The 15,774-nt window shown below is 33.7% G+C and overlaps 2 protein-coding genes across 2 annotated transcripts; one reads left to right on the top strand and one right to left on the bottom strand.

The window, feature by feature from the left end:
• Nucleotides 1-2,337: 2,337 nt before the first annotated feature.
• LOC146950957 (factor of DNA methylation 4-like) lies at nt 2,338-6,950 on the top strand. The gene is made up of 7 exons (XM_085746913.1): nt 2,338-2,641; nt 3,125-4,115; nt 4,318-4,499; nt 4,812-4,880; nt 4,971-5,255; nt 5,941-6,198; nt 6,461-6,950. The coding sequence occupies exons 2-7, from the start codon at nt 3,125-3,127 to the stop codon at nt 6,692-6,694; spliced, it is 2,019 nt and encodes a 672-aa protein (XP_085603039.1). The 5' UTR covers nt 2,338-2,641; the 3' UTR covers nt 6,695-6,950.
• Nucleotides 6,951-10,011: 3,061 nt separating this feature from the next.
• LOC146950958 (expansin-A6) lies at nt 10,012-12,227 on the bottom strand. The gene is made up of 3 exons (XM_085746914.1): nt 11,948-12,227; nt 11,486-11,804; nt 10,012-10,816 (listed from the first exon to the last, which is right to left on the bottom strand). Exons 1-3 carry the CDS (start codon nt 12,099-12,101, stop codon nt 10,507-10,509), a joined length of 783 nt encoding a protein of 260 aa, XP_085603040.1. The 5' UTR covers nt 12,102-12,227; the 3' UTR covers nt 10,012-10,506.
• Nucleotides 12,228-15,774: the final 3,547 nt, after the last annotated feature.

Raw genomic sequence — 15,774 nt, forward strand, 5'->3', positions numbered from 1 at the left:
ATTGTCTTCTGCTTTGCTAACTTGGTTCCTTTAGCTTTCTCTATTTGTGCAGCCCCTTCTTCATTATTTTCCTCTATAGCTTTCCCTTTTCATCTATCATATTCTTAAACATCTATTTAACTTCATCAGGAATAGAAGTACAAGAAATAACATTTCTATTTGTCCCAGCAAAATGATAGAATTTTAGTTTCATTGACTATGCCATTTAGATAAGGGAAATGCTGATGATGAGTGTCCTAGTGACATTATTTAAGAGTTTAAAATGGTAAGGGTTGTTTGTTTCAAGTTTAGTAGATTTGTTCTTAAAAAATTATACCCTGGACGGCCGGCCCTCCCACCATGCTCGGGGTCACCTCTGTTTTAAGAGTGCCCTTAAAGCACTCATTAGCAAGAACCTTTGAATAATATCTTATTATTTGATGGAGCCTTTTAACACTGCGATATGTTGGTTACAGCCACTTCAATTTTTCCTCTCAAAAAAGAGATTTGTCTCCACACAACCATCAAACAACAAAGAAATACCTTCCCTTATTCTCTTATTATTTTGGAAGCTTAGTGCTGCTAGTTTAAATCACATTTCATACTTTACCATGTAGCTCATCCCATGAATGAAAATTTTCAAAATCGTTGTGTCTTAAAAATCAATTTATTATAAAAATTTACATTTTGTCTAATTTTTTATAAATATTAATTTTGTCGGGAGTTTCTCAACTGTGTCTTGTTTTCTTAGTTTTTAAGTTTGGTGGTTGCAAGAAAGAGGCAAGTTTATTCAAATCAAAATTTGAAAAAGGCATAAACATTAATCTCGAGATTAATTGTAAATCCAGTGAAAAGAGTGTCATTAGATCATCATATTATAAATCAACCAAGTTGTCACGAAGCACTAGACTTGATATATGATTGTATTATAATATCCTATAGAAGAGAGTGCGATCTTAAGCTTTGATTTTGTATCACTTTGATACAAACTCATCCCTTGTAATGTCAAAATGTGGACTAGTTAAGTCAAATCAGATTGAGTAGTAAAGGACTTGGCCGAGTAAGATCTTTAAGGTTGATATATGAGTATAGTTCATGGGATAAGAGATACCACAATCATGGTAATCGTTAAACATACTGTATTAAGTCCTTCTCGTGAAGAAGACAAATCATCGTGTTAGGGGTGGATTGGGCTAGCTATCGTTTGGTTAATCAGTATAAACATATTGTGTCATTACTCAACCATTTCTCTCTTCACTTTAATTGCTATAGGTTTTTTATTTATTTAAGTTTACCTTTTATCTAAAGTGTTTCAAATGAAGTTAAATGATTTGATAAAAAAAAAAAAACTATGTTGTTTGTGAATATGAATTTTAAAGAAGACTATACTTTAACTAAATATATGCCTATGGGAAAAAGATTTTTAAAACTGTCAACGCAGTTTAACCTCTCATTTCTTGTGTTTTTCAACATATTCAATTTTTTTAAAAGAAATTTTGATGCTTAAGTTCAAACATATTCAATTACTTGACTCTATATGAACAATATGTGTGAAATTTTATGTGATTGTATAATATTATATGTAACCTTGTGACATCATCACGATATAAACTCGTGTACGAGTATTTCACCCGAACATTACAGATGATGTCGGAAGAGTTGTTGAATCATTTAAAAACTCAAAATATTTAAATATTATAACAAACATGAATATGTAAGCACACTCGTAGACGAAATATATACGATGCAAATTTTATATTCTATACTTAAGAGAACTGAGACTTTAAATTTAACGAAATAAAATAAACACTTTTATTTAAAACAAATTTGAACAACTTAATTAATTTAATAGTTAAAGTAAAATTTCAGGTTTTAATTAGGTTGATAGAGATTGATTACGTGAACAATTTGAAGGTGAACTAAATCATGGCATGAGCTACTAGAAACTGATCAATAGAAACCAAAATGATGATGATGCCTTGTAAACAAAAACGCATTCAATGTTGAAGAATATATCTCCCTCTACATTTTACTTGTTATAATTTTTACATTTTGGTTTATTTGATTGTTGTTAGCCCCTAAATTTAATTAAAAGGTATACAAAAAAAAAAAAAACAACATGATTTATTAAATTTGAGATGTACCACAGAAATTATCCAAAAAGGATACATTTCCATTCCATTGTGATTCTGTTGAATGATACAGTTGTCGAATGAGAATAAAAAGAGATGATTAATTTGAATGTATTAATAATTTCCACATGTCCTATTTTGATTGAAGAATTGCACGCACAGTACCATAACAACAGCGTAGAATAGTTAGTTAGTTTAGATAGTGTATAGTACAGAATTTGAAACGAAGAAACAGTGCTTGGTCATCACGTTTCTCTGCTTTGCTTTGCTGATGCTGCGCGCGCACACAAAACGCAGAGCAATTACACCACCACCATGATTCGTACTACTACACTACACTAAATGACAAAAAAACTATTTCAACAAACTCTCTCATTCTTTTTTCTCATTCCAAACGATGCCGTTTTCTTATTTCGACTCTCTCTCTCTCTATAAGTAGTATCAAACCAATCACACAAGAAAAAACTTTCATTCTCATTTCACACTCTCTTCTACACATTTCTTAGGGTTTCCTCTCTCACACTCACGAGGTAAAACCATAATCACTTTTTTCCACTTCAGCTTAATCATTTCTACTCTGCTTCACAATCACTAGTATAACAACATTCACCTTAATAATAATCATCTTCTTTTTACTTTCAGTTCACCTTATTTTTTCTTACTCTTTCTATGATTTCAATTCATTCATAATTTTTCACATTTTTGTTCAAAAAGGCTTAATCTATGAAAACAACTGATTCTCTTTTTACAGTTTTTGTTAGTTTCTCATACTTGTTTATAATTTCTACTGATTATTTATATTCTGATTTGCTTCATAATCTCTTTATTCCATTTTAGTATAACTTTGAGCAACTGAATAAAAAGCATAAGGATAATCATTATGTTATAACTTTAATTCATAAACTCATTCATGATAATAGTATCATCTAGTTTCTATTTTAGTCACTGTATGTATGTAGCAGCTATTTGTTTAGCAACTTATTTTGAATTGATTTTATCATTTTCATTTTCAGATGTACCGAAAATCAGAACAAGCTCGTGAGTCTGATTTGGAGTACTACAAGCGTAGATATTATGAAGACCTGAAGGATGATTACTACAAGGAAACGCTCAAAATCTCTGATTCCACGTATCGCTGTCCGTTTTGCTACAACAAGGATTACTACTCTTTGAGTGAGCTATTGAGACATGCATCCAGAATTGTGGGTGACTCAGGTGAGGCAGTTAAAGATGTTGCTAAGCATTCAGCTCTGGAAATGTATATTGAAAGCTATGGTGATAAGTTAATTGCTGTTACTATTGATAATGATAAGACCCCTTGTGTTAGTATTGTTAATGATAAGTCGGTTAATTTGAGTATCGCTAATGAGAAGTCACTTATTATGAATGATGCTGAGGGTCATTTGGGTAATGTGAATGATGATGATGATGAGTTGTTTGTATGGCCATGGATGGTGATTTTGAAAAATATTGTTACTCATATTGACCCAAAAAGTGGAAAGTATGTTGGGAAAAATCATAAAAAAATTAAGGAGGAGCTGATCATGAACGGGTTTCACCCATTGAAAGTAACTGCCCTTTGGAACTTTAGAGGACAAACACCCTTTGCAGTTGTTCAGTTTGGAAGAGAGTGGGATGGTTTCCACAATGCTATGAAGTTAGAGAGGAGCTTTCAAGCAGAGCACTGTGGTAAGAGGGATTACTTGGCTTTACGGGAGCAGGAGCGGGGAGATAGACTCTTTGGGTGGATGGCACGTCGTGATGACTATAATTTCAAAGATATAGTTGGCAAACACCTTCAGGGAAATGGGGACTTGAAAACTGTTTCTGGGAAAGAAGCTGAGGACAATAGGAAAGCGAGGAAGCTTCTCTCTGGTTTGGCCAATACCTTAAAGCTGAAGACTGAGGAATTGGAACAGACAGCAAGCAAGTATGATGAGGTGAATGTGTCCCTAAGGAAAGCGATGGATCAAAAGGAAAAGATGCTTGAACATTTCAATAAGGGTATGTTGATAGTTAAACTGAATTGTTTTAATTGATATTGGTGTTCTGTTTCTTTGATTTAGAGGAGAAACATTCTGGTTTTTACTACTATATCTATCATTTTGGTGTAGCTTACAGTCTGTTACATTTTGGAATGATTTGTAGTTGATTTGATTTTTTAATATTTCATGGTAGCTTAGTCTGTTTTATATTGTTTCATTAGAGATCAGCAAGATGCGGCAGGTTGAACGCGAGTACCAGGAGAAAGTATCTAAGGATCATGAAAAAGCCAGGCTGGAACTGGAAGCTCGGAGGAACGAACTTATTTCCCGTGAGAAGGATCTGCAGAAGCGTGAAGCAGATAATCACAATGAGAAAGCCAAGCTATATTTTGAGAAGAAACATGTAATATATTTCGGGTCTTTTAATTTATGATAGCAATGCTAAATGAATTATTCTCTCCTTTTAACCTTCTCATGAACACACTTTTGTGATAGGTCAATTTCTAAAAATTTTAACACATTTATTTGAAAGTGATCAATTTACAGGAGAACTAAATTTGCTTCTTTTAAAAATGGACCAATCACAAAAAGTGTTGTTAGCATTCCTTACTCTATGGACCATTTGGTCTTCTGTGTCAAATTATGTATACCAATCCCTCTTATTTTTCAATAACTTATGACATATTAAATCTGTTCTTCATCTTGTTGTTTACAGAATGAGATGGCATTAGAAGAGCAACAAAAGGCTGATGAAAAAATGATGTACTTGGCAGAAGAACATAAGGCACACTTTTCATTTTCCTATTACCTACAGTTTTTAGTTCAGCTGCATGTATATAATTATGTTTTGAGAACTCTTGGTTGGATGTTGCAGAAAGAAAAGGAGAAACTTCACAAGAAAATTCATGACCTGGAGAGAGGACTTGATGCTAAACAGGCATTGGAATTGGAGATAGAAAGGCTGAAAGGAGCTTTCCAGGTAATGAATCACATTGGAGAGACTGATATAGATGAGAAGAAAAAATTGGAGGAAATCAAAATGGAGCTGCAGGAAAAGGAAGAGGAATTAGAGGGTGTGGAAGATCTTCAACAAACTCTGGTTGTTCAGGAGCGCAAAACTAATGACGAATTGCAAGATGCCCGCAAAAAGTTAATAGCTGTATGTATCTTCCTCAGCATATAAATGTTAATTTTAATGTCTAATGGTCTGAAAATCAACTTTAAAATGTCTTCTGTAACTAATCTTTTACAAAGTCAGGATATATTGTTTTATTTGTATAAATTGCCTTGTAAAACTTAAGCAGAAATGTAGGATCATTTATATTTTTTAATTGACATACAGCTGTTTATATAATACTACTACTAAAAGAAAAGTGTCCTGTTTGCAAACATTCAAATCATGTAGTTGAAATCTTATTTAAGTTGCTTGGAAGACGTGTCTTGTTCACATGTATTTACAACGGCCAATCCAAATTTTCGGTGTTTTCAATTCAGTTTCTATATTTAAGGAATTTCACTTTATCATCTTATCACGTGAATAACTTGCTTGCTTATCTAAACTGTCTATTTGCTATCCAGTTGTTTGTGTCCAAAGATGATGATTGTAATTCATAAAATTTTACATTTTAGGTGAAATTGGTAGAATCGGGTCAGGTTTATGAAAAGAGCAGATTTTCTTTTTACATTTTCAGTTAATTTGTCATATTGTTTCATACTGGTTCAATCATAAGGTATCTGATACCTAAACTTGAAGCAAAATAAGTTCAAGTAGTTTGTTCCTGTTGCTTTGTTGCCATAATTTCATTGTTTATTTTGTCCAAGTAATTACATTTACTTGTACACAGTGGATTGGCTGCCCAAAGAACACTGCTCGAGTCATAATTTCTGTGAAAAGGATGGGCGAACTTGATATCAAGCCATTCGTGGAAGCAGCTAAGAGAAAATTTTCTGATGAAATGAATGAGAAAGCAGTAACTAAGAGAGAATTTTCAGAGAAAGTGCAAATGAAAGCAATCGAGTGGTGCTCAAAGTGGGATGACTATGTTAAGGATCCAAGCTGGCATCCGTTCAAAGTTGTAACGGACAAAGAAGGGAACTCCAAGGTACAATGACTTCACGAATTATGTTTGTTCCTTAAAATTAATATTTTTTCTCAGCTGTTATGTTATGACACACCTTTGGATATATTTATCCCCTAAAACATATAATGCACCATTTCTTAATAATTAGAAAGCATGGTAATTGGTATTGGGTAGTGATCTATTTACTGGAAATTTGCTGGTGTTAGCACTTATTTGGCATGTTTGTTTCCCTGCTATGAGCTGTATGGACCATGATCTAATATATGTTAGATATATCACACAGGAAATTTTAGACGGAGAAGATAAAAAGCTGAAAAGTTTGAAGGATGAGTTCGGGGATGAGGTGCATGATGCAGTAGCTACAGCTCTGAAGGAGTTAAATGAGTACAACCCTAGTGGTAGGTACCCAATACCAGAACTCTGGAATTTTAGAGAAGGAAGGAAGGCTTCCTTGAAGGAAGGTGTTTCCCATTTAATTAAACAATGGAAGTTAAACAAGGGAAAGAAAGCTTATTGAGGCTTCATTTGGGCGGTAGGAGCTTAGAATTAGACTGATATATATGCAGGAAATTTAGTTGAAATTCTAGCTCTATCAGGCTTTTGGTACAACTCAATCGTATTGCCGATGGTTGGTGCCTTGTGATACTTCGTATGGTTGTTATATACAGTTACTTATCATGTAGGAGTCCTCAATGTGTATGACTTTTGGGTTAAAACTTTGAAACGAGTTGAAGTTTTTTGAAATTGTTGATTATTGAAATTTATGTTGAAAATTAATCATGACGAGTAGGTGGTATCCATTGTCTCCCTTTTTTAGTCTGGTTTAAATTTTTGTCTTGAAGTTAAATTCATTTGAAATCGTACCTGAACCTAAAAATATATTTGGGATATGGAACTTTCAACAAGACAGTCACATATATTTGGGATTGCTTTTGATCACACCCTTTTTAGGACGTGTTTGTATATGCTCACTAGTTTTGAACGCCTTTATCACCGAGCTTATTAGCATGTTTCTTCTGATTATATTTTTTCTGCCTTCTTGACATAAAAGGAGTGAATATACTTCCCTCATGATATTCTCCTTCGAGGTTCTGCTCTTGCTCATCATCACTCATATCAGGCTCTTCATCAATAAAGTCTCCCCACACAGTTTTTAATATATTTACTCTCTGCATTGCATCAGTGATAGCTCTGTTTGCATCTTTGGAGCTTGGTTGAGAATTAGGGACCATGGTGAGAGTAATTTTCTCAGCTGGGCATGTGGAGACCAAATGGACTCCTGAACAGTTTTCAAAAGCTGTGTTATTATCAATTCTCTGAGAATCTGGCCTATCCTTGTTTCTTTCAATATCAGCAATGTGTTCAGCATCCGTAGAGATTGCAACAAGAGTCATAACCTTGTCTAGAGCTGTACCCTCAACTATAGGAACCAAATTATGAGAATTCAGCCCCTCCTTAGATATCAGAGGGCTAGAAGCCGCTACAGACAGAGCATGACCATATAGATTGGAAGTGGTTGGTTCATTGGCTATAGTCACAAGATTATGTTGAATCAAATTCTCAACATTTGATTTGCATCTGTTTTCCGCACTATCCACAAATAAATTCTCCTTGCCTCGGATACTTTGATCAGCTATTGATATAGTAAGAACCACAGATTCCTCTGCAACATTGTTTCCTGCACACTGCAAGTTCTGAAGTTCAAGGGCTCGGCCCTTCCCTTTATCAGAGGCATCAACAGTTCCTAAGACACCCTTCTGCTCAACTACTTAGAAATTTATTCTGAATCTAATTCTTGATCTTCCAAGTTAATCACAACATGATTAACAGCATTGACAAGGCTAGAAACATCAGTTTCCTTGGCAGTAACATCAAACTAAAGCATTATATTCTTGATTTAGTTTGAACTGTTTTTATAACAATTAGCAATATGTTGCCTTAAAAACAATTAGCTGGAAGTTTTATATATTTATATCTTGATGCTCTATGTACCAGTTCAATCCTCTAAAGTACTTCAGAGATTTTTTGTGACAGTCATTATCTTAAGTTTTCCTTATTTGCATGATTTTAGACATCTAATATTTCTATAAATTTCCCAATAATTTCTCAAATATTACAATTGATGTCCATATTTCGTGTTACTTTAGATTTATGAGTACCTACAGTGTATACCTTAAGCCAAGCCTCTTGTCCAGTTGGCGTAAAGTTAATCCTTGAACACTATTGTGTGATCTCTAGTACGGGTGAAAATAAGCTATGCGAAATTAGACTTGGCAAGATCTAAGTCTTGTTTGATCAAAAAATTTAAGGTCTGAGCTTGTTTATGGCGCAAGTCTTTGGCATATACTTTGTATGGTTGTTATATATCATTACTTATCATGTAGGAGCACTTTTTTAGCAGATAATGCTCATGACTTTCAGTTTAAAACTTTGAAACGAGTTGAAGTTTTTTGAAATTGCTGATTACTGAAATATATGTTGAAAAGTAATCGAGACAAGTAGGTGGTATCAATTGTCTCCTGTTGTAGTCTGGTTTAAATTTTCGTCTTGAAACATTTAAGTTATATTCATTTGAAATCGTACCTGAGCCTAAAAATAAAGCATTTTCCATACAATAAAAAAGCATATATAGTCTTTAGTTAGTTTGAACTGTTTTTTAACAATTAGCTTGATGTTGCCTAGAATAACTATTAGCTAGAAGTTCTATATATTTATATATTGATGCTCTATATACCAGTTCAATCCTCTAAAGTTCTTCAGAGATTTATTTCTCTAAATTTCTGTGGCAGTAATTATCTTAAATTTTGCTTATTTGCATGATTTTAGTCATCTAGTATTTCTAATGTACATTTCCCCATGATTTAAGACATTTAGTATTTCTTTTGTACATTTTCCCAATAGTTTCTCAAATATTGCAATTGATGTTCGTATGTTGCGTTACTATAGATTTATGAGTACCTACGATGTATCCCTTTAACCAAGCCTCTTGTCCGGTCGATGTAAAGTTAATCCTTGAACACTATTGTGATCTCTAGTAGGGGTGGAAATAAGCTATGTCAAATTAGACTTTGTTTGATCAAAAAATTAAGGCCCAACTTTGACACGTTATCTGTCATAGGCTTGTTTTGGGGTCCAAATCTTTGACAGATAGTACCAAGAAAGAACCATATGGGTGGGTTAGGGAGTGATGCAAATATCTGGCAGAGACTTACGCGACTGGAAGTAGACTTGGCCGCAAGTTCTTGTTGGTTGGTTGACCTAATCCATTTCCACTCTTCTCAAGTTAATAATTTATGGTTGCGTCAAAAAGTATTTGGAAAACAAGTCATACTCCGCAACAACGTTCGGTTATATGTTTAAAAAAGAGTATCTGTATTCACAATGCATTACCTAAAAAGTACTCTTATTCTTGAAAAAAGAAATACCTCAGTTTACAAATAGTCGTAGAAATAAAATAATCAAGCACCCTACGTACAATACACCGAGTGAGACTGTAAGTATTTCTGATTTAATTTTCCAAAAAAATAGAAGTAGGTAATCATAGTTATTTGTTGAATTGCATTCATAAAATTGTGGGTAGTCGTAGTTGGAGCACATGAAAAAGTCATCATACATAAAAAGACCCCAAACTAACTTTCAACATGGTAGGTTCATTTTATGAGTCCAGTTAATTTGTGCCTCGATGTTTCAACTTTAATTTTTTTGTCATTTACTATTTGTAGTTATAGTGGTTGGATTATTACTTTGGTTAGAGCAAGACCTTGCATTTCTTCCAACAAACATTATGATACTGCTTGTACTACATCCCCACTCAAAGGGTAAAATTGAAGAATATAAAAGAAAAAGAGAACAAATTTCCAATTTGAACTTTCATAGGGTTAACAACCAACACACCTCAATGGATACATAGAGCAATGCAGATTTAACAGCTGCATATAAATTGTATAACTAATTAGCTGCGGGCTACTTTTTTTGCCTAGCCACTTCAACATTTCCTACACTTTTTTTCATCCTTTCCAAATAACTCCTCTACCCTAATCTTTTCCATTTTTCATACAAATCTAAAAAGCACAACAAACAAAACTCACAAAAGTTCCACTCCTTTAATTATCCACTTTGACACACATTTCTATAATGTCACAGTCTTCAAAACAACCTAGTCAAAAAGAACACCAATCTATGGTAAAATTGCGCGCCAAAAACACAATTGGTGGAAAACAAAAAACAAAACAACATTGTACTTTTTGTTGTCACATTATATATTAAAAAATTGAAATAAACAATGTGAACTTTGACCAGTGACCTACGTGGCAAGTAACCATTGATCAATCAAACACGAAAATTCTTTCCAGTGAAAGTTTGACCAAATTGCCAATTATGTGGAGCAATGTTCCAAGAAGTGGAAGTGCGACGGTCACTACCGGTAACTCTGAAGGACAAAGCTTGACCCACCAAAACTGAATTTGATTGCCAATTTTGCCCCCAGTTTCTGCTCATTGGCATCCACCCTGTTTTAGTGCCCTTAACATAGGTCCTCACTATATCCCCTGCACCTGCAACGTTGCTGATTAGGACTAAGTTAAAGTAACGGAATCCGTTTATTGTGAACCTAATCCCACCACGCTTCCTACATGGCACCCTGCATAATCAACATAACAAAATTAATAAAATACAAATAGATATAAACTAGAGATAAAAATGAATTAGTTATACTAGTGTTCTTTAGCTAAGTAAATAAGCCTTATCTAAGGCATGTTTGGATTGACATAATTTTTGTTTGGAAGTGTATAGGAGAACTTATGCAAATAAGTTATGACATTGTATTTATTTATTTATTTACAAAAGCTTATGACATCCTTCATAAACTATTTTAAGTTTATTTTCTTAACTTCTTTGAAGTGGTTGATGAAAACATCTTATGACTTATAGGAAAATAGCTTAACTTAATTCTCACTTATTATAAAAATAGATTATATATAAGCACTTTTATTAGGGTTTATGTATAAGCACTTATGATGATAAATGTGAAGCTGCAAATTAGTTATTTATTCCAACATGGTCTTCCAATTTATTCTCCCATTATCTATATACTTCTTATTCTACTTTTTTTTTTTTTTCCTTATCATTGAGATCTATCACAAAAACCATTTAACATTCAAGTCATTTAAGCTAAAATAAGTTCTGTAAAATTAATTCATTCAAAATCATTCTTTTATCACCACAAAATCAAACAAACACTTGATGTCATCGGTTATTATGCCAAAATCAATTTTAATAGAGCAAATAAGCAAAAATGTAGGGTACAAACCGGCGAAAGGCGACAGGGACGATTCCGGCGCGATATTCAGCGATTTTAAGGAACATAGGCATGGCAAGATCAAAGTGAGGACGAGGAGGGTTACACCAACCACCATTGTCACTAGGTTGAGCAAAATTAGGAGGACAAAAGTTAGTAGCTGTGATGAAAATGGAAGGGCTACCAGAATGACACCACTGCTTGTCATTTGCACACTTCAATTCAAAACAAGAACCACAACTTAGTCCATTGTTGAATAGTGCTGTGCTTAATGCTGCTGTGTTAACTCCATAACCTTGACTATACAAGTTTCCATATCCACATGCTCCTCCTAAACACACAAAAAAGACGAACAGTCACAACATCGTTCATTTTTTTTATATTTACGAATCAAAGCGACAAAAACTGAATCTAATAACAAAAGCATGTTATATTAATGTGTTATAACGTTATTTATTTTAGTACTAGACGTACCCATGGTGCCGGAAGCATCGGAACCTCCGTAAAAAGTGGCATGAGCTGTTTGCCATGCACCACCATTGTAAACACCTGGGATTCTAGCATTTACCATCCACATTGTTAGTGACATAATAAGAGTCACAATGTAAACCATACTCCCCATACCCATTTCTGTTTTTTTTTTCTTCTTCTTAGATTTAGTTTAAAAAAATTGGACAGTTGAGGACAAGAAAATAGAGAAAAAGCAGAGGTATGGAACAGAGAGAAAGAGATATGGGTGGAACGAGTGGTGAGTGAGTGAGTGAGTGGGGAATGGTTGGGGGCTACTTATGGAGAATGTTTGCTCTAGTTACAGTGGTACCAGTACAAAGGGGTACATTTGGAATTTCACACAATTCTTTTGTTATCAAATTTAGTCCCTTATGAAAAAAAAAAAATTCAAATTAATCTTTAACATTTTTTCTGCAAATGCAAATTAGTCCCTTAAAATATCAAATTTTTATAATTTTTTTTAATATTTATTAAAAATATTTAAGATCAACATTATGAATTGACAAGAGAATCAACTATTTATCTTGTATATTAAATGCTGCTATAAGTGTGATTGTAAAATACAATTATTTAAAGCACTGCATTGTTGAGCCCCGTGTCTAACACTTTCCAATTGCATTCACATGGTGTGAATTCACTCTAGGCTCTTACATTATCATGGTTTAATTTTTGCTTTGCCTTGCACTCTCTTGAAATGTGGTTAGTGGAAGAGAAGTATTATCAGTAACCATTGAGCTTAGGTGTGGTTAATGAGCTACCTCTGCGACTTTCAGAAAAATCAGAGCCCAATTTTTTGTTAAACTTTTTTTTTGTTGAACTTTATTTATTTTTAGAATGGACTTCGAACAACTAGAACACATTTCTCCTTAATTTTTTTTTATTTAATACTTTTTTTATTTGAAAGAAAGATTTTATATTTAAGAGTACTTGTCTAAACAATTCTGAGTAGGTGAATAAAAAATACGAATTTCTTCAAATGGCGTGATATGCGGGTGTGATTAGAGTAGGTGAATTAACAAATAATAATTCATGATATAAAGTGGTGCGACAGTTAATCGTCAACGACAAGGAAAAATGACAATATAAATATGTATTTTTTATTAGAGGGACAATATAAATATGTATGTACATTGTACGGATCTTATGTCACTAAATCATTGTAGTAGTGTTCTTTTATAGTCACAAATACAAAAGAATAATGTTTGGGCATACAAACATTAAAAGATTTTTTCTAATAATGAAAAAGAAATTGACAATAATATGATTTAGTATTTTTAGAAATAGCTTTTTTATGTGTGTGACTAAATATTATTCATTCATATTTATGATTATGGAAGAATATCTCTTAAATCAGATATCATCTTTAGATAAATTAAAAATATTATTTTGTCGAGTCCGACAAGACTCTTTCTTAAAAGATTTAATACTGCAAAATTTTCAAAGCTTGTTTTAAAAGTATGACCACTAATAAGTCGAAAGATATTTTTTAGGAACATCATCCTAGTGCTCTTGAGTCATAGTGCATGGTTGGTTATGCGTACGAAAAAAATTTAATGAATTGATTTTGTAAAATTGATCTTGCTGAATTTTTTTTTTAATCAACAAATATTATTCACGATGAATGAGTGCAAGATGTGTTATGAAACATGGCATCCATTGATGAAAGAGAGAAAAGCTTATGAAATTCTTTCTATTGATGGAAAATGAAAATTACAATGTGAAAAAGTTAACCCACTTATGGGGAGGTTACACCTATATATACTAATAGGACTAGTACTCCTTGTAACTAAACTATGTATCTCTAATAGTCCCCCTCAAGTTGGAAGGTGTTCAAAAACACATCCAACTTGAAATGAGAAAATACAAGGAAAGATGTCGAAAATACACCGGCTAAGAAAAATATCAAACAAGTGCTCATCCAACAAGAAGCAACCACAACTCAAGGTTGAACCAATTGAAGGAATGAGCATCAAAGCAACGCTTAACCACCATCCGGTAGAAGCCAATATCAACAAAGCCAATTAAGGCACAACGCTTAACCATCAAGAGTGTTTAATCACTCAAGATAGAAGCACAAGACAAGAAATACAAGGATATCCAAAAAACAATGATGATATCCAAAAAGAAGTGCAAGGAAGAGTCATAGTCTACAATGGAAGGAGGTCATATACAAGACCAAGGTTCCAAAGATAAAAGTGATGCCCTTCCAATGCCGAGCTGAGACAAGAAAAACCAAATTCAAGGAAGAGCCATAGTCAACAATGGAAGGAGGTCATATGTTGAACAAATTTCACACCAAAAGTACCATGAAGCAGCAAGACCAAGCTTCCAAAGATAAAAGTGATGCCCTCCTATGCCAAGCCGAGACAAGAAAAACCAAAAGCAAGCCAATAGAGATGCATAGCCATGTGATGTGTCTTCAAATCATAGAAAACAAAACCATGTTGATGCATTCAAACCATAGGCCAAACCAATGCTTCCAATAATGAAGCACTCCAAATAACGATCCAGGACAAAGAAACCGAGGAAAAGTAATCAATCCAATAATCTTCCAACAATCCAAAACTGAGCCAAAATCATAAACCTCACCAAATACAAAACCAATGGCATTAAAGTGCCATGTAGAGCTCATAAAGGAAGGGAGCCGAGTGGTAAAGACAATCTGCCAAAAACTAGCACAATTGTGCATCCACAAAACTACTGATGAAGAAAGCCAGAAGCAAGCATCTAAATCATATTCAATCAACAAACAACAACTAAGAGCAGCATTCAACAATGTGCTCAAGAATTGTATAGAATCAGAATATCTTGTTTTATGAATCTCTAATGCCCTCAAACAATGAATTTGAAAAGTGAGCCTCAGAACCATCTCAAAAAACAATATCGAAAGTCTCAAAGTCAATATCCAAAGATGATGAATGAGTACTAATAGTCCCCCTCAAAGTGGGAAAGTTTACCAATTTGAGTTTGAAAAACAATGAAAAGTGCAATTGATTCTTACTAGGTAACCAAAGCAACTTCTGAACCAAACAGATTCTGAACCAAACAGATTCTGAACCAAACAGCTTCTGAACCAAACAGCTGCTGAACCAAACAGCTTCTGAACACAAAAAACAGCTTCTGAACAGCTTGTGCAAGAAATAACAGAAGCATGAAGCAAATCCAGATTCAAAGCAATCCTTCAAACAACATACATACACGTGCGAAAGCAGATTCAAATCGAATCAAGGACAATCAGATCGAAAATCAAGACCAAATTGCAAACTGAAGCAAAACCACAAACTGTAATGGAATGCGATGTAAACAGAGTCGCGATCGCAAGAACATGAGAAATCAAATTGCGAAATCGCGATATTCAGAAACAGGAAATTGCAATCGATGGAGAATTCGAACAAGACATACGAATCGCACATGAAATCGAAGTTGAAATTGATCAAGAAATTTCGAAACCCTAGGATTTGGGGGGAAAATGACGAAAACGAACACAGATCAATTATGAAATTGAATGAGAACAGGATTTCGATCAAGAAATCGTAACCGAATTTGAAGATTGAAGGATGAAGGACTGAATAGCAGGAAAAAAAACGAAAAAGCAAGAACAGTACGCAGAGGAAACTGATTTAGAAAAGAAAGGAAAAGAAAAAAGGAATAAGAAAGGAAGAACGGAAAAGGAAAATGGAACAAAGCTGAGAAAATAATTTTCTCGAGAAAAATGCAGCGGAAAATCCTTCAAGGAGGATACCAAATTTGCTTTGATACCATGTTATGAAACATGACATCCATTGATGAAA

Source organism: Medicago sativa, chromosome 2, assembly GCF_051527215.1.
Source record: "Medicago sativa cultivar Bolivia chromosome 2, Bolivia_mono, whole genome shotgun sequence".
NCBI lineage: Eukaryota > Viridiplantae > Streptophyta > Magnoliopsida > Fabales > Fabaceae > Medicago > Medicago sativa.